The following is a 19,968-nucleotide window of genomic DNA, read 5'->3' as shown; positions in this document are numbered from 1 at the left end:
ATGAGCAATAGCTTAATCTACACTGCGGTCATTTTTTGTGTCTAACCTATAACATCAAATAAATCAATTGTCATCAGTTGTTGTATGGTATGCACGTCTAGTGTGATATTTGCACGCACACCACTATTAAAGCGCATTCGAGATCCAAAATTCACGTGGCCTACGGGTTAGCGCTTCGGACTTGTAACCGGAGGGTTGCCGGTTCGAACCCCGATGTGGGCAGGCAGCCGTGGCCCACTGGTTAGCACTCTGGACTTGCAACCGGAGGGTTGCCGGTTCGAGCCCGACCAGTGGCCGCGGCTGAAATGCCCTTGAGCAAGGCACCTAACCCCTCACTGCTCCCCGCGCGGCACCGTTGAAGCAGGCAGCTCACTGTGCTGGGATTAGTGTGTGCTTCACCTCACTGTGTGTTCACTGTGTGCTGTTTGTGTTTCACTAATTCACCGATTGGGTTAAATGCAGAGACCAAATTTCCCTCACGGGATCAAAAAAGTATATATGGGTCATTCTTTAATTAGGGGAATTTTTATGTCCCCTGGGAATGGGTCGATTCCAGACTATACATTTCAATGATATAGGATGGCCCGCCAGGCTAACTTGTTTGTGCCGTAACCATGGAAATGAATAGTGACAGGGAAGCACATGTCAGCCATGAGAGAAGAGTGATATCTGATGTCTGAAAAAGTAAGTAATTTAATCATGTGTTCCTTCTGATCATGGAGTAGACTTATTCAGCGTCATTACCATAAATGCTGTTGCAGCAATATTTTTATGAAAAAAAATGAAATATTCACATTATTTATGTGTATTTAAAGTTCATGTTGTACTAGCTGATGAATGATGTTAGCAAATCCATGACCTAGCATCTTTTTTCCTGAAATAAGATGAAAAATGTCATTACCGCAACCTTCATTACCAACACAAAACTTGTTGTGATGGTGATGCCGGTAATGACAGGTGATGGCGGTAATGACAAGTTTTCTGTTTCACTATCTATATTTTATCATCTGTTTAGAAATTAAGTTAAAGAAGCCTAATAGTGTGATGTTGCAAACGAAACTCAAGTGAGATAACTTACTTCCTAAAACAAATTTACCCTATTTTTTTTCAACCAGCATGACTCCCAAGACATTAGCAGAAAGGTCTAGAGAATACAGGGGAAAAGTATGGGAAGACCTCTTTTTTCTGTCAGTCAAGGAACAATAATAAATGCTAGGCCTACAAATATTTTATGCAAATATTTAACCTTATTTAACCTTAACTTTTACAGATGTCCACTCTAGCACGCATTTAGAATACGTATACGTAAGAATTGTCGATGACCAGTTGCCATGAAACATTTATTTGTATCTTCCTAGGGATGCAGATTAAACAACAACAAGAAAAAAAAAACATAAATAATGACATTTCAAGGAGGTTTCATTTTAGGCCTGAAATATGCATTGTTAAACCATTCCATCTTTTTCCTACCGGTAATAATGTCAATATAGTTGTGGTCTGTATTTTGATATTTTCTGCTGTTTAATGCCATTGTTTCATGTTTTTTTCTCTAGAAAAAAAATTAGACGTTTCTGGTTTAGTTTTGTCCCTATTTTTGACTATTCAAACATTCCCATTTTTTCATTGCTTGTCATTACCAAAACACTATGTCATTACCAGAACAGCATGTCATTACCGCCACGTTCCTTAATTTACAGTAAAAATACTTTAAACATAGCTTTGTCTTCAATATTGAGCTGCTACATGAAAAGCTTAATGAAATACTTATCCACATATTCAAAGAAAAAATATCTAAAACTACTTTTCCAGAAATTAAACAAAAGTGTACTTTGTTGAACACGGAAAATCACATTTTGATGGTGAGAAAATCAAAATATATGTAATTTGCTGAATGTGAACATTTTGAATTTATACTTAATGTTGATGGTTAACAATGTTTACAACATAAATGAGTTTAAATGATCTCCTTGTTAGATAATTTTATTTTATTTTCAAGTTTTTGATGTTGTGATGGGAATGACATTTTGTAATGCCAGTTGGCAAATAAATATAAATTATTTTAAATATATTTAAACTCGGTTGTGGCCAGCATTATACCTTTATATTAAAGTATGTAAGCATTGTCCTGGCATAATTTAAACCAAAATGTTCCTGATTTTATAATTGAAATTTAAGATGGCAAAATTGCCCCCAATTGAAGAATCACCCATATACTTATACATATACTTAAAATGTTAGTAGAGGCGGAGCTGATATATGACAGAATCCTACACGTGAGATAACTTAACAATTGATTGGTTAGTGTGCGGTAGATTACACGATTTGAGCTATAACTTAGCACATAACCTCCTCCCGACCAGGTTTGGTTGACAGCATAAGATACCATGGTGATATAGCGACACTAAAACAGATCCACTTTCCTGTCACAGCATAGCCTGGCTTTGAGCGCAACATACCTCGCTAACCCACTAATCGAGAGTCGTAGTACACCCCATTGGTCTGGCTTTCTACGTAAACGTGATCTTCAGAGGCTAGTCGGGAGGAGCTACAACAGAGGGCAGCTCATCCCGGACAGACAGGCTACAGTCTGCCTGACGTGACTAGCGGGAGATATCGCGGAATTTTGTTTGCAATAAACACAGCAGAACTTTCATTCTTACTCATTAAAATGAGCATGATGACTGACAAAATAAATTATTATGATGTAGTTTAAATAAACCACTGTTGTCATACAGTTAACAGGCCTGCATTGTAGCACATAAATTCAATATCAAGTGTTTTCCCTATATGTGTGTCTATCTATTTAACCAACAGCAGGAAATAACAGAATATCCAACGCGTTTTCAGTAGGCTAGCCTACCATTGTTGCAGAAATCACGATAAGAAGGTATCCCTTCGATTTCTGTTTATTTTCAAAGATATTCCAACATAAAGAAGCAGCATGAGACTCCCGTCAAAATCGCCATGAGGACATTTCTCCCAAATGGCCCTATCACGCCTTTGAACTGACGCCATGAGGGCGTGTTTTAGCTTCGTGCAGCTCGTGGAAGGCAACTGCAAGATCTGTCTGCAGGCTAAGACTCCCGCGATATTTTAAGGTCATGTGACATGGTGTCACGGGTGGTAAGTCCCTCCCCGCTGACAGAAGTCGGACAGAATTTCTAACCAGTATGCATTCGCCCATCCCAGTATGCATTGTGTTCAACCCAGCATGCATCACATCAAGTCAGATCTGCACAGATCTGCCTCAAGTCGAACACGCCTAATGTCTAATAAGGGGAGAACTGCCACTCTCGGAAAACTTCCAGTTTCTGAACTGGTTGCAGTTCCTTCTGTGGTTCCACATGAGGGCTCGTCCACGAAAGTGCAGAATGCATGGAGGTCTATGGAGCTGTACCCCTCAAAATCCACTTTTCTCGGGATATAATTTTTTTTCAAGTAATTTGAATATTGTATTCGAAAGGGGAGGCAAAGAAAATACAATTGGTTGAGTATTATATTTTTTAAAGTCACTTAATTGTTCTAAAAAGCCTTTCAAACGTGTCAATGACGTCATTCATTAGCACAATGCTAGCGTGTTATGGGCACCAACGACCCAACCTGTAAGAAATCAAAAGGACATAAGTACTCGTTCATTAAACTTTTGACCTATAACCCATGTTGAAGTCATACAAACTACAATCAAATCTGAGATTTGTCAACGACAATCAGGTGAAAGAGACAAATTTAGCCGTCTAGCTCCATTGACGCCCATTCATCCTGCACTCATGGCGATCGCCCCCAGTGGAACTCTGGTGGAACTGCAACCAAAATTCGGTACAATGGGACTTAAAGATGAACTGAACTGGAATTTGAAGTAAAGGTGATATAACAGATGTATTTTATTTCTCTTCATTGGTACAATGATTAAAATGGCTGAATTTATTAAAAGGGATACAATTGTAAGTTGAAAGTGTTGTTGTTGTTACAGGGGCGCCGCCATGTTGGATTTCAACAATCGGCTATGTCACTGGCATGGTAAGCTACTCTGCACTAGCACTAGCAGCCATAGCAGATAATGAGTCTGAGGCTAGCTGACATGGCTGAGGAAACTAACATTAGGCCTAGCTGAGTTACATATTGGCCATAAGCCGTTTATCACAGGCTAGCCTACATCACAAAATCTCATACAAAATTAAACCAAACTAGTGAAACAAAGGCGAACACTTTAACAGGGGAAATTAATTGGGCATGAATCATACTGAACGCTATTTTGTCAATGAGCAGAAACACACACCTACATTCAAACTATTGATAAGATGTGCACTATGGAAACTGGTCTGTAACTTTGGACGAATAAATGCCATTGACTCGCCATATCCTGACTTAAAAAAACCTTTTCTTGCTTACTTTATTGCAAACTTGGTGGGCCAGCTTAGTCTTTTTCAATTCATAGAAGGGCGAGCCCACAGTCTATGTGCCATGGAGCCTAAGTTTCAAATTCGGCTTCCTTCACCCAATGCAGTTACTGGTCGCAATTACAAAGTCCGGGAAGGTTCGTTCAATCTTTTAAAGTTTTAAGTGCAGTAGCCTAATATCTCAAAGTAGCCTCAGATGAGGTCCAGTGTTAGATAGGCTACCATACGATCCAACCTAGGAAAGGGCTAGCAGCTAAACACCTTGGAAACAGTCTTCTGTCAAAATCCACAAGCTAGCACTCCGACCATAGAATATAAACCATGACTCTGACGATATCACAGATCGATAATAATGCGTTTACTAGCTGGTAACTAAACCACAGCGGGTCTGTAAACAGAATCCAATGTTCCAATTTCTACTCACCCTGAAGCCAGTTGTTCACCGTCTCAGGGCAGATTGTTGATGCGAGGGAGTTTAACTAGCTGCTATCCAAGAGACTCGTGCAATATCAACATCCACAAGGTAAAAATCTGCAAACTCTCCACTAACATTAGCCTAAAATAAACGGCAAAACTCGTGTATCCTCCGTGTATCTGGGTTCAACTTGGGGTAACGAAGTTTTTAACAGTTTCAAGGGAGGGAGAGAGAGAGCCTGTGTGAGTTGCTGTTAAGAGTGGCAGTAATCCAGACTGCGTTAGCCTACCTACATTGCCGTGACAATGCGTGTTATAGCTTATTTGTATAATCTATGCACTGTAGCCTTCGCATAGGCCTAATGTAGTGGTGGTGAGTGAGTATGCAGTTGTGTGGAGGATGTACAGTAGGCAATGTGTATGAGGGATGGAGGGAGACAGAGAGACCGCGTGCGTGTTGCTGTCAAGCGCCCCTCGTCCAGTTTTCTACATGACCTGTAGGCTATACGTCGTATAAATGTATACCCCCGAAATAAACACATACATAAAATATAGCTGCAAGCAGCAATGAGGGGGCCAAGCAGAAGGTTCAGCAGGCCAGATTTGCCATGTAACTCAATGCCGTTGCATCAGACATATAGCATTAAGCAGTCACAGCAAGTTCCATGCCAAACAACCCAAGATTGGCTGAGTTACCAGGTAAAGTTTCACATCACAACATAGCCGATTTAGTGGGGCTGAACCAGGGCTGAATGTCGCCGCCCCCTCCCCCAGCCAGCCCACCGCCGCAAGCGCCCCTGCCCGTCTCAACCCGCCCCACCCTTGCACGCACGCATTAGAATGAACTGGATGGAACTGGATGGAACTCGCTGTCATCAGTTTCACATCAAAAATAAAAGATTGATTGAGATATGATCATGCTTGCTGTGATCTCAATGCCCCCAGAGAGGTCAAAGATCACCAAATTATTTGTGCATCATCATGATGAACTAGACGGTTCTATGGGCTGCCATTGACCTCCATTGCAGAATAATGCAACAACTACAGGCCAAAATACATTTTTGCCAATTGCAGAGCCCCCTAGAGGTCAAAGGTCACCAAATTTCTTGAGCGTCCTCCCGATGGGGTCTGAGGTACATGTACTAAGTTTGGTTTTGATACATGAAAACGTTGCTGAGATATGATCTCACTTCCTGTTTGGCGGCTTCGCCCCAAATTTCGATTGACTGTTACGGGCGAATGCTTTTGTCAATTGTTCCAGAAAGCAATATATTGATAGGATATGGTCTGAAGATGGTCTCTGTCAATTTTGGTGAGGATCCGCTTAAATCGGATCATCACAAGTTGGCTTGGGTCGGCCTAAGGACCTCCAACAGTATAACCAGACACCACTAGTATGTTTTAATGCTAACCACAACTGCAGCTACAGGCCAAAAGGCATGTTACTTCATTACAGCGCCCCCTAGAGGTCGAAGGTCACCAAATGTCTTGAGTGTCCTCCTGATGGGGTCATAAGTCTACCTACCAAGGGTTGCTGGGATATGAGCTCACTTCCTTTTTGGCGGCTTCGCCACAAATTTCGATTGGATATTATGGATGAACGGTTTTATTTCCGGAGACAAAACACCACAACTTTTGTGAGGCTTTGTCTGAAGATCATGTGTATTGATTGGACAAAATTTGTGACCTGTGAAGAATTAGTTTCACTTTCGCTAAAATCCAATATGGCGGAAAATCCATCATGGCGGAAAATTACGTCATAGGGTGCGTTGAACTGGCCCAAGGAATCCAACGATACCTCATTTTTGACAATCGGCCATATGGGTCAGAAGTTACGTGCGTGAACGCAAGTCCAACTTTGGCCTGTTGGTGGCGCTAGAGCGCTGGAGTTGCCGACATGAAACTTGATGAAATGAATCATTGGACTTTCTCCAATCAGTGTGCCTTTTTGCCAGGCGGTTCTATAAGCTGCCATTGACTTCAATGGCGGAATAATAATAATAAGAAAACTAACAAACACAATGGTTGCCTCGCAGCTTCGCTGCTTGGCCCCCAATAAACATATTTTCCCCGTCACTTTGGCTTCCTCGAACATTTTCCCTACGTTTCGCCACTGCTTTGCAACAGATAGATTCCAGTGTCCATGCTCCGGCAGCGCCCACACAGTCATTTTCACCCAAATGATCCTACTGAAGGTTGAGCTGGAGCCTGAAACCGATCGTCCTCCATCTAGTGATAGTCAAGACACTACAGGCCTGTCCCTCACAGGCTCAAATGTGTAACCCATCCCATTAAAATTACTAATTTTCGTGTATACATAATATGCTGCAGCTGTTGCCTATTAGAACTTCTCAGGTCCTACCATGCCAGTGACGTCATTGAAACTGGCAGCGTTCTAATACTAACAAACGCAATTTTGGTGTTGCTTAAAAAAGGCTACGTATTGATTTTTTTAATTACATTTTTTAGTGTCATTTATTTTTAATTGTCATTATCAACACATTATCAATGTTGATTCTTTCAGTTCGGTTCATCTTTAATACGGAGTGGCCAGGCTCTCCGTAGACGGGCTCTGCACAGGTCGAGAGCGATCGAGAGGTTTTTTACCTGGACAACAGGACCATGGATAGGTCAAGCGATGAAGAATTTCATCTCGATACTTACATCCAGTTGTTTACTGCCGGAAAACAGATACTGAATTGCCTTCAGCCCCTATCCAAGAGGCATGACATTTATAAGGGACTGTCATAAGCTTATTGAATCCCAGCCCTGTTTGCAGAAAAACTAGAACAATCTTTCAATAGGCCTATTATACTACTGGGCTATTTTCTGCCATCGTTTTCCCATAGCTATGTAAGCAGAAATGTAAGTTATTCAACACATTTCACCAGACAGGTCAGTAAAATACATTTATTGACAGTAAAATTTCAGTCATCTAAATGGTTTTCATTGTACATAAAAAATATCAAAATACTTTACAGGAATCCTTAAAATCTAAATATTGGCAAATTCATCTTCAATAATTTTCTTTAAGAAAGAAAAGTGACGTTACAGATTCTAAATCTTTTGATGAAGTGCCTTTTTTGCTCCATTTAACCTTTTGCAGTCTTCTTTAAATGAAATCAATGCATGTGTAAAATATGCATAGTCTAATCATGACATTTCAATCAGAGGTTATCAGCATTTAATGCTCATCATGAGTTAACATGGTTTTGTTTCTTTCGAACTTAATTTACACAGCTATTTAAATATGCGTAATACAAAGGGGTACATAAAACAGCATTACATGTATTATCTTAGTTACCAAACCTAAAAGCTTACAAAGTGTATTTCAGTTTACAATCTGTAACAAAGAAACAAACAGATAACAAAACAAAAAAAATCCTTTGGGCCATGAAGCCCCAGTGCAACATATGAGGGATGCTCTTGCACCCCTTACCCCCAGTATCACTTCATTCTCTTTAATCTTGGGTACTTATCAGAACATTTCAGAAGCCATGAAACAGTTTCCCAACATGCTTTGCCTTGAACTTAATATCATCACTAACAACAACAACAAAAAACAGTTAACTATGGAAGGAAGGTACATAGGACTTAGTTAACTAACATTTAAGCATCTCCAAATAAAAACCATACAGTCTCCAACTGTCATCCAATGAGCTTAGTGAGAAGTTGAAACAACTCTGAGTAAACAAACAAACAAAGAAAGAAACAGGTAATATGTTGGATTTCTGCATTTGTCAGGGACTGCACACTGGCCTGGATAACTATTACATGTAGGTCTATAACTCTGTCCAGGCTAGGTTTTAAGGCAACAGAGAGAAAGAGAGAATGTGAGATACTCTTGGTTTATCAGCACAAGGGCGGGATGAATCACAAGTACGCATTACTTCACAGAGAACACTTCATGGCTCCAGGAACAACCAACCGACGGTCATATCGACTATCTGTTCTCTTTCAGGGCAAAAAAAAAACAAAAAAGCGGCTCATTAACATCCTTTTAGTGCAACCACGGGCAACGTCTGGATTCAATTTCTTAAAAACCTCTGCTTCAAAAACAATGGCCTGACTGAGAGAGACCAACTGTACATGAAGATATCACACATAAGAAGGGGTATAGCACTGTCAACCACCACAACACCATATTATAATGGATGGTGGGAAAATAATTGCACATACATCGTCCTACTTGAATGAGTACTGACACCAATCCTTTGTGTCCAGTAAAAAAAAGATAGCAAAAACAAACTTGAAATGGCCTCCAGGATGTGCTAAAACAATAATTATCAAGGAAATCAGATGGATTGATTAGTGAGGCAGTCAGACAAAGTAGCTAGTGGCGTGATATATGGCTGCTGTGTCTCACAGAGAGTGAAAGAAAACTATTTCAATCATCAATTTTAATTTCAATAAGCGCCGTTCTGACAAGCACTAAGTGTGAATGGGAGCAAGATAGCAGTAGACATTAGATTCACACTGTCCTATGTGAGTGTGCCTTTACTCATGTTTGTGTGTATCACACATAAGTGTGTGTGTGTGTGTGTGTGTTTCTGTGACACTAGTATCTGATAGACTGTTAATGTTTTCATGGCAAACATACAATGTGTTGAGGATGAATAAAACAAGGCATCAAAAGCATCAAACCAAGTAACATTCAAATGAAAAGTGTTCAAAGTGTCTCTTTTTCTGGGAGCTTGCTGCAAATATATATATATATATATATATATATATATATATATATATATATATATATATATATATATATAAACAATGGAAAGTGTCCCATCAAAAGTACTTGCAAGACTTTGGTTACAAATGCAAGTACAATAATAAGAATATTGTTCTTCTCTCTTCCTCTACTATATGTGTCTCAAACTCAATAGAACAAGCTCAAACCTCTTCGTTCTACAGCCTACTCTGCTGTCTCTGTACCCTATACACAAAAGAGCAAAAATAAACAAACAAACAAAATTACTGAATTACTTTGGACTTTTCCGTGAATTTATCACAAACATTAAGGCATCAATTAAGCTGCTCAAATACAACTATTGTCTTTCAGTCAATATAAAACATCCTAATGAAATGACCACAGAGTAATCATAGCAGTAAAAGGTAAAAAAAACATTTACTGTAACACCTCGTGTGTGCAAAACATCCATTATAAATCACTACCTAATCCCTATAGTTTCCTAATTAGTACCATGCATTATTGGATAAGGTACTTCTTATTGGCTAAAAGCTGAATATTAGCACAATATACACTGCTGTACATAGGGCAATCTTTAGTGAGACTTTGCTCAGAAATTTTATTTTATTTACACAGGCTTTAAAGTCAAAACCGTTTGTTCGCTTTAATCTCAAAAGGTTGGGTTGGTTTTTAAAATAACCATTAAAGGTGCAGTTCTCAATTCTACCGTTTTTTAGACATTTAATCAAATGTAGCTAATTGCTAGATGTCTGTTCAGTGTTTGCAGTCACCAAACCTTAAACAATCTCAGCCAATCAGCAAGGTGCTTCAGGACCATGGAAGGGAGGGGTGTCATTTGGCTATTTAGCACAATTGTCAATAATATTTTGCGAAACCGAATCACCAACTGAGATTTCTACTGAGAGCTTATCTATGGAGCATGGCATGCATTATTTAGGGTATTGAGGAGAGCCTGGTCTTTTTGTTAACACCTGCATTGAGCATGTGAGGGGCCCTCTAACATGTATGATCAAGTGAGTTTGGATGAAAGAAAGTACACATTTAAAAAAAATGTCACAAATCCGTTACACATTGTAAGATGGAAATTGCCAGACTTTCTCTCACCAGTCTTAAACATTCTGACCAGCAAGGGACGAAGCAAGTGCCAGTGTAGACCATGGGGGGAGGAGAAGTCAAGAGAGATGAGGATCCTAGGGTAGGAGGACTGTCTCGTCTGGACTGGACTGGGCAAGGAAGTGGCGTACGAGTCATAACCACCACCACCACCACCGTCATCATCATTATCATCCTCCTTGTCATTCTCAAGCACAGCGTTGCTACTACAACCAACGACCACGGTTAACACGAACAGCCAAGCGCTATTGAGTCCCGGCTTCCCTCACTGGGGGGGCTTTGGTGCGGCTGGAAGACAGGGTCAGTGCTCTGGGGTCTCGGAAAACGTCAGTCCACTACAAGCTGAGCTGGAACACCACCAGTATCAATGACCAGAGTCTCTAGTTCAAAAAATATAATAATAGTAATAATAACAACAACAACAACAGTAATAACAATAATAATCGTAATGGACAAAACTGACAAATAAACAAATTAGTGCAAACTGAGATATAGATCAGACCATCACTGTTCTCCTGATAAACAAAGCTGCCTATGTGTGGTTGCCAAATAAAACAAAATTCAGATAATAAGGAAAACAACAGAACAAACTACCACTGCCTGTTTTTTTTCTTTTCAGATCGGACACCTGAAGCCAGTGCCATAATACATTCACTGAGGAAGAGGAAGAAGATGGGAGAAGAACGAGAGAGGAGAGGAGGAAGGAGCTGAGGATTCCGGGCGGAAGGAAGTGAGGCAAGATCGGGCGGGATGGTTTTCCCATTTGGTGGACAGTCGTCAGCTCAGCTCAGGAAGTGATGTCATCCGTTCTTGTCCCCTCCCTTGTCTCCGACCGACTGTAAGAAACAACAACGCTTGTGAGTTGGGACTCCTCTGCCACTCCTTAGTGAATAGCAAACACACTACCATACTGGAGAAACATTTAGAGGACAGGGTCTTCAACAGCAACAGAATATATAAGTTAATCTGTAAGTCAGTATCAAAATACCACATCAAGGAGAACAGCTGACATACAGTATAGTAACATACAGAATGCTTTCCCCCCCAGAATCCCCCATCCCTCTCCAATGATTTATGAGGCTTAATGGAAATAATGGATTCCCGCACACACACGTGTATTGTGCAACTATCCTTACAACATCTTTGCACCATCTGAGCAACACAGTCACCACTCCTGAGACATGTTCCCCCGATGACTGCATAATCTGAGGCAGGTGCTGTTTTGCCTTGGCAGTCCACTTTGGTCATCAGGGGCGTATCTAAGGGTGTCCCCTGGGTGTCTAAATGAGGAGGTGCTGTAACAGGGGTACTTTATGTACACCTGGTGTGCTCTTCACAAACACACACACACAGACGCCATTCTGTTGCACCAGCGCTCCTGGGAAACTTCACCCAAACTTCACCGCTAGCATGCACTATGGTAGTTCAATAGGAGCAGCGGTGCCATATGGGAGCTAACTGACAGACCCAACAGTCTGCTAGCTTCATTAGTAGTTCATTAGTAGTTAATAAGTAGTTCTTTTACCTAAAAATAATGCTTTCAAACTCATTGGGATGGCACACTTATTGACTTGCAATAAAGAGAATGGAGTCTCTGACATTGACTTTGCACACCCAGAATGCCATTGCCTGTTATTGTTATTGCACTTTGTAACGTTGTTGTTGTGGGTGGAAGATGACCCTTGTCGATGCTTTTAGACAAATTGGGTATCCCCTTAGAGCTGAATGGGTAGCCAGTACATTGAAAATGGACACAGAGGAGAATTCCTAGCTTACATTGTGTTACTTTGAGTACTGACCACATTCAAAGGAATGTATGCAGCTGTGTGCAATGAATAGGACAGAGATTTAAGTCAGACCTTTTGTTTTTCCTGCTCATTCCAGCTGAGATATTGTCATTTGGTTATGGCTGCTGAGCTAATGCTGTTGGTTGGCTTTGGCAACCTTTATAAAGAAATAACAGGGGTCAGATGGGTATGACTAACACTGGACACATTGCTGAGAGCAGAAAGCAAAATGCTACATTAGCTTAGCTATGCCCTCTGAGAGTTGGCCATCTCAGCTATCTCAGTTACATCATCTTAATTTAGTCTGATCATCTGATCTTTATTTTTTATGATCCCGACTATTTCCTGATCATTTTCAGGTCGCTTGAGTCTGACTGCTGCTGCATCAGCAGCTATTTTTACAACCTTGGAGAGTGAACTCACAAACTTTGACATTTGCTAGCGCCCACATGCCAACCGCTAGTAGACACACATGTCTATCTACAGAGCTGAAGACTCTGTTGTGTGTGTGTGTGTGTGTGTGGTATGGGGGAGTTGGGGGTAGGGGGTGAGTCTACATACGCCGGGCTTGTGGAGGGAGTTTTCCTGGAGACCAAAGAGCGTGGTGCTGTTCCCCTGGCCAGCCTGCAGGGGGGAGGCTCCGGCCTGGGACAGCAGGCTGGGCGACGAGTTCATGAGGGCTGCGGTGGAGGGGGCGCCGGAGGAGGGCAGGCCGCCCCCCAGAGAGAGGCGCTGGAGCTCGCGCTGCCGCTGCTGCTGCTGCTGCAGCATCTGGTACACCACTACCTGCTGCTCCTGTGGACAGATACAGGAGAACAGGTGCACACACACACACACACACACACACACACACACACACACACACACACAATGAATTTTGCAAACATCTTTGTATCTGTTAGACATTACTAGAATCATTACTAGTCATTAATAGAATCTGTTGCCTTGACAAGTGTTTTAGGAGGAACACAGGAATGAGGGTGGAGAGAGTAAGTAAGTAAGTAAAGTAAGTAAATTTAATTTATAGAGCACATTTAAAACAGTTTCCACTGACCAAAGTGCTGTACAGAGGATATGGCTAAAAATAGAAAATAAAAGCAAATCAGAACAAGCAAAATATAAAAGGCAAGCACAGAGAAAGTAAGCAAGACAAATACAGAAATACAATAGACAAATAGACAGCCCTAAACAAATAAATAGCAACAGTACAGAAGACACTTGAATATGAAGAAGAGAGGAGAGAGATGGACAGCTGGGAAGCAGGGAAGGCCAAGGAGTAAAGGTGGGTCTTTAGTCTTGATTTAAAAGTGGTGATGGAGGGAGACAGTCTAACATCTGGGGCAGACAATTCCACAGGCGTGGGGCTGCTACATAAAAAGCTCTATAAGCCTCTTTGCTTGAGGCGGTGCGGGCCACAGAGAGAAGACCCTTATCGGCAGATCTAAGGGACCTGGATGCTGAGAGGGGATGGAGGAGGTCTGAAATATATGAGGGAGCAAACCCATGCAGTGCCTTATAAACAATCAGATAGACTTTGAAGTGGACCCTAAAACTAATGGGGAGCCAGTGTAAGGAGGCCTGTACAGGGGTGATGTGTTGGTATTTCTTGGTGCCAGTAAGCAACCTAGCAGCTGCATTTTGTACTAATTGCAGACGAGAAAGTTGGGAGTGGGGGAGACCAAGATAAAAGGAGTGGCAATAATCTAACCGGGATGTAACAAATGCATGCATTACTGTTTCTTAGTCCTTGGGAGACAAAGAGGGTTTGAGATGGGAAATAATTCTCAGCTGATGGAAGCTACTCTTGATAACAGAGCTAATCTGCCTTTTAAAACAGAGCTCTGAATCAAGGATGACACCTAGATTTTTGGCATGTGGCTTGACAAAAGAGGAGAGGTGGGCTAATTTTCCTTCAATCAGGGGTCTAGCTTTAGAAGGACCAAAAATTATGACCTCTGTCTTATCATCATTTAGCTGAAGGAAGTTATTATTCATCCAGTCACCAAGGGGGAGCATGTATAAATAGAACAGCAAAGGGCCCAAAATGGAGCCTTGCGGGACCCCATAGGAGACAGGAGCTGAGGAGGAAGAGGAGCAACCAAGGGATACTGAGAAGGTTCTGTGTCTGAGGTAGGAGCTGAACCAAAGTAGTGCTGTCCCCTTTATGCCTACCCAGTCCTCAAGACGGGTAAGGAAGGGTGTTGTGGTCCACAGTATCAAACGCTGCGCTGAGGTCCAATAGAACCAGGATTGCATTTTGACCTGAATCTAGAGTGAGAAGCAGATCATTGGTGACTTTTAGCAGAGCCGATTCAGTACTGTGGAGTGTTTAAAAACCTGACTGGAAGGGCTCAAGGATGTTATGCTCAGTCAGGAAGGGAAGCAACTGGGCCAGCACTACTTTATCCAGTACCTTGGAAAGGAAAGGGAGTTTAGAGATGGGGTGGTAATTATTATAAGAATAATAAGAATAAGAGAGAGCGAAAGAGAGAGAGAGGAGCATTTACCGGAGTGAAATGTTTCAAGACGAGGAACTCTTGGAGCTGCTGCTGCTGTTTCTGAAGCAGAAGCTGTTTCTGGTGTTCAGAGAGGAGGGAAGACCTGCAGCCACAACAATATGAGAACACAATTTTAGATACTACCTGAGTCAGAAAAACATGACATGATAGTAAATACCACAGGGTCATTCCACGTCAATTCAACCAGGGCCCACACACTTAGGTCATCAACATTACCAGGTGTACCTACCTATGTTACCCAGGAGACACACTGTAAAATTACTCTTATGTAAGATCAATACTTTACAAGATACAGCCAGTTTTACAGGGGGAGGGGGGTGTCAATTTTGTTCGGCCTCTTTTTTTTGTCAAAGTTCACAAGCCCAAGGCGCAAAAACTAAACCATGCAGGCTCATATTTTGCATGCTGGTACATACAGTAAATAGGAATAGTATGTAGCAAAATCGTCACGTTTGGTCTGGATGATCCTGCATGGTCATAGCTGTCCCTCAAAGTTGATCAACATTTTATTGGAGTTTTTGGCTGGGCTCTGTTTAGGCCTTCAGAAGACATATTTGTACTCAACATAGGCTCTTGATTTATTTTCCTTACTGAGATAAGTAGAAACACTCTCACAAAAAGCAATGAACAGAAAATAAATTCCTTCAGGGTCTGAACAGCAGACCTTACAAGTCTGAAAAATCATTTTGGTTCTCATTTTCAGAGCACCCAAACACCTTGTGGGAATATGCAAAGATTTTTTTTCTTTATTCTCCATGATCCCTTCTTTTTTAAAACACCATGATGCACCAATGAGATCAGTATGTTATGTATAGAGTTACCACAGGTTACTCTATACAACCACAGGTGGCACTGTGGTAACTCTATATAAAACATATTGATCTCAATGGGGCATTTTGCCCATGTTCAGGGTGGAAAATAAAAAAGAAAGATTAGCATAAGACAAGTCAAATTGGTGTTTTTAAAAAGAAGGGATCATGGAGAATGAAAAAAGTGCTGTGTTCTGCTGTATTGTGCTGTGCTGTGTTGTATTGTGCTGTACTATGCTGTACTGTGCTGTGCTGTGTAGTTTTGTGCTGTACCATGCTGTGCTGTACTGTGCTGTGCTGTTTTGTGCTGTACTATGCTGTACTGTGCTGTGCTGTACTGTGCTGTGCTGTGCTGTGCTGTGCTGTACTGTACTGTACTGTGCTGTGCTGTGCTGTACTGTGCTGTGCTGTGCTGTGTGTTACTCACGGGCTGAGGCTCTTGGGCAGCTGCAGGCCCTGGGCCAGTGCCTGCTGGGTGAGGGGCGGAGGCTGCGGCTGCAGCGCCGGGAGGTGGCTCTGGGGGGCGCTCTGCACCTGCATCTGGGCCTGGGCCGGCGAGCCGCCCAGCACGCCGTTCAGGCCTCCCAGCACCCCGTTCACCCCCCCCGCCGCCGCCAGCTGGGGGCCTCCGGCCAGGCCGCCCATCAGACCGCTCGCGCCGCCGCCGAGCCCCATGGACAGGCTCTCGGTCAGGCCAGCCCGGCCCAGTCCGTTCAGCAGGGGCTGGCTGAAGGAGGCGGGGCTTTGCTGAGGGGGAGGGGTGCTCTGGAAGGAGAAGGAGGAGCTACTGCGAGAGGGGCTGCCTGAGTGGAGGTCCTGAGAGAGAGAGAGAGAGAGAGAGAAAGAGAGAGAGAGAGAGAGGGAGAGAAAGAGGGAGAGAGAGAGAGAGAGGAAAGCACAGAAGGACATACACCCAGGTGAGTGAGGTTAAATAAGAACAAGCTGAACATTACTGACGTCTTATGAACAACATGTGGGATTTGAAGACAACAATGTGGTCATAGTGGTCATGGTTAGCTGTAGAGGTCAGTTCTTATGACCCCTCATATTTGAGATATGTATTCATATAGTACAATATAATATACTATGCAATGCATTGTAAATATTATCTTACAAATAGTTGACACACATAAGAAACATGAGCTAGGGGGCACTGTTGCTCCGTATAGCAAAACCAGGCCCATTTTAATATGCATAGTGTCAGAACCTTTCATCTGTCAGCCTATAGTGTGACAGGCCAAAACGCTTTGATCATAGTCTTCATAAAAAGACTTTGAATAATAACAAACGTCACTATACAAGAAAAACAGCCAAACACTGCCAGAACATTGGGCACATATGACATCTGATCCCTCTTGCAATTCACAAGCTTGGAACAAAAGGGAGGATAAGAACAACAGCCAGTGAGACATTATGGGAAGGGAGGTATATAGCAATCTAGAGGAACAACTTGGAGAGAGGGGAGGAGATGGGGAGAGGAGATGGAGGAGTGGATGGAGAGAGGAGGAGTGGATGAGGGAGGAGGAGATGGGGGGAGGAGGAGTGGATGAGGGAGGAGGAGATGGGGGGAGGAGGAGTGGATGAGGGGGAGGAGATGGGGGGGAGGAGGTGGATGGAGAGAGGAGGAGTGGATGAGGGAGGAGGAGATGGGGGGAGATGGAGGGGAGGAGATGGAGGAGTGGATGGAGAGAGGAGGAGTGGATGAGGGAGGAGGAGATGGGGAGGAGGAGTGGATGAGGGAGGAGGAGATGGGGGGAGGAGGAGTGGATGGGGGAGGAGGAGTGGATGAGGGAGGAGGAGTGGATGAGGGAGGAGGAGATGGGGGGAGGAGGAGTGGATGAGGGAGGAGGAGATGGGGGAGGAGGAGTGGATGAGGGAGGAGGAGATGGGGGGCGGTGTCCTCACCTCAGAGGAGGCGATGAAGGAGTTGTCGCTGAGGAAACTGCTCTTGGTGAGGGGACTCTTACTGGAGCTCAGGGGGTCTGAAGGGAGGGAGGTACACACAAAGGGACTTAGAGTGAGTGGGGGCATGCTCAAAACACACACACATACACACACACACACACATATGATGAAATACACTCATGTACACGGCTGCACACAGAATTCTTTCATTAACTCACAAGCACATGCTCTCCAGCCCCCCCCACATACATACTGTACAAACACAGTATCTCTCTGTCACACACACACACACAAACACTTTAATCTCTCTCATGCATCACAGTAACATGTGCAAATGCAAGCAAATACACATACAAGCATATGGCATGCTTTACTGAACTCTGTACTGTAAAATACTGTATGTTACTGTGTGTAAAATACTGTATGAACAAATGAAGCTGAAAGTGCAAGTCCATTCAATGAGCAAAGAGTCTTGTGCATGAACTAAAGCAATTGTGAGCTGTGGGAGCATTGAGCTCATCATCATTGATGATTGGCCTTAGGATCTCGCTCATGGTTTATACTATTACAGTTTTTTCTGAATGCTTAAACACATTTTTTGTAACTATGGCTTTTTCTGCAAAACTCTACACACAAATGGCAAAACCACTCACTGAGTTCGCAAAACTAAAAGCACAAACACTGCTTTGCACTCAGTTTGCAATTTTGTAACACACACTTTGCACAACTGTAGGCACAATGGCTATTATTTACACTATTTTGCCAACTCTCTGGCACACTTTCTCATGTGAAAACTGTTTTAGATAATTAGTTCACTTTGCAATCAGCCTAAGCACTATATAAATAAGCCACAGGTAATGTACAATGGGTACGATGGAGTGAGCAGGAAGAGTGAGAAGAGAAAAACAGACAAAAAAACAGTCTACATGTGGGGATATTGTCATGTCAGGCCTGGATCGCCATTCCAGAATATATTTTCCGGTGCCTTGGACTAGGACATTGCATGAGATGTAGACAGAATTTTGAGAGAGACTAACCGATGTAGACTGATTTGTTTTGTCTCAGTGAAATGCTATTTTGTGTTTTGACTTGGAAAAACACACTTGTGTTTGTTTTGATGTGTGTAAATAAACACTAATACTTGGTTGGGATCCCTGTATGTTTTACAGAACTATGACAAAAGTATGACCTCAAACTGACATAGTCTACCTTGTGCACAGAGAAAGCAAAAGCCAGATGTGTTTTTATTCATACCATCAGTGTGTTGTTGGCACATTGTGTGCTTACTATTGTGATGGCTTGTGTTTACTGTTTGATCTGAAAACACCATTTTTACTTAAGGTGTGCAGAGTTAAGCAAGGTGTGTTAGCTTTTGCAAGAGAACTACAATGTTTTGCTGATTGGGTGAGAGGTTTGCCATTTGTGTGTAGAGTTTTGCAAAAAAAGCCATAGTTACAAAAAATGTGCTGATTGCAAAGTGAACTAATTATCTAAAACAGTTTTCACATGAGAAAGTGCCAGAGAGTTGGCAAAATAGTGAAAATAATAGCCATTCATGTGTATAGATTTGCTAGGAGAGTGTTGATCATTTGGAAATTGAGTGTAAAGCATGAGTTGTGTTTACAGTTCTGCAAAAAGAGTGCTGTGTAGTGAATTGTGCCTACAGTTGTGCAAAGTGTGTGTTACAAAATTGCAAACTGAGTGCAAAGCAGTGTTTGTGCTTTTTTAGTTTTCGAACTCAGTGAGTGGTTTTGCTATAAGTATTAATAGTTTTAGAAATTGTGCTATAAGAATCACAGTTGTGTTTAAGCATTCAGAAAAAACTGTAAGCAAGGTGTGTTAGCTTTTGCAGAACAATGTTTTGCTGATTGGGTGAAAGGTTTTCCTATTTGTGTGTAGAGTTTTGCAAAAAAAGCCATAGTTACAAAAAATGTGCTTAAGCAATCAGAAAAAAACTGTAAATTAGCAAATAGATTGTCTCGGTATTAAATTAACTACTTCAGACTTTGCGCTCATTTAAATCAGGGCCCTGGGTCTCACACAAACTCTGTTGTAGTAATACCAAAGTCAAATTCCTATTCAGTAGGCCACTTCTACTCTGCCACTGCCAAAACTGTCAATACTTTTGTGTTTACTTCTGGAGCTGAGGGGATGTGAGAGTGAAAGCTACTGGACACTTAGCTGGGACTAACCTAGTTAGATAAATGGAAAGCTGGCAGCATTCCAGCTGACAGATTTTTGTATATATATATATGTGTGTGTGTGTGTGTGTGTGTGTGTGTGTGTGTGTGTGTGTGTGTGTGTGTGTGTACAAAA

At 42.2% G+C, this 19,968-nt stretch overlaps 1 protein-coding gene across 1 annotated transcript in view; it reads right to left on the bottom strand.

The window, feature by feature from the left end:
• Positions 1-9,589: 9,589 nt before the first annotated feature.
• Positions 9,590-19,968, bottom strand: part of LOC125297784 (protein AF-17-like) — a 31,857-nt gene continuing 21,478 nt past the window's right edge. The window contains exons 18-22 of the mRNA XM_048248258.1: positions 17,653-17,758; positions 16,175-16,563; positions 14,927-15,020; positions 12,981-13,214; positions 9,590-11,468 (exon numbers count right to left, since the gene is read on the bottom strand). Coding sequence (XP_048104215.1) covers positions 11,433-11,468; positions 12,981-13,214; positions 14,927-15,020; positions 16,175-16,563; positions 17,653-17,758 — 859 coding nt within the window. The 3' untranslated portion in view covers positions 9,590-11,432. The remainder of the gene's footprint in view (positions 11,469-12,980; positions 13,215-14,926; positions 15,021-16,174; positions 16,564-17,652; positions 17,759-19,968) is intronic.

Source organism: Alosa alosa, chromosome 7 (genome assembly GCF_017589495.1).
Source record: "Alosa alosa isolate M-15738 ecotype Scorff River chromosome 7, AALO_Geno_1.1, whole genome shotgun sequence".
NCBI lineage: Eukaryota > Metazoa > Chordata > Actinopteri > Clupeiformes > Clupeidae > Alosa > Alosa alosa.
This window is presented reverse-complemented; position numbering and strand designations above follow the sequence as displayed.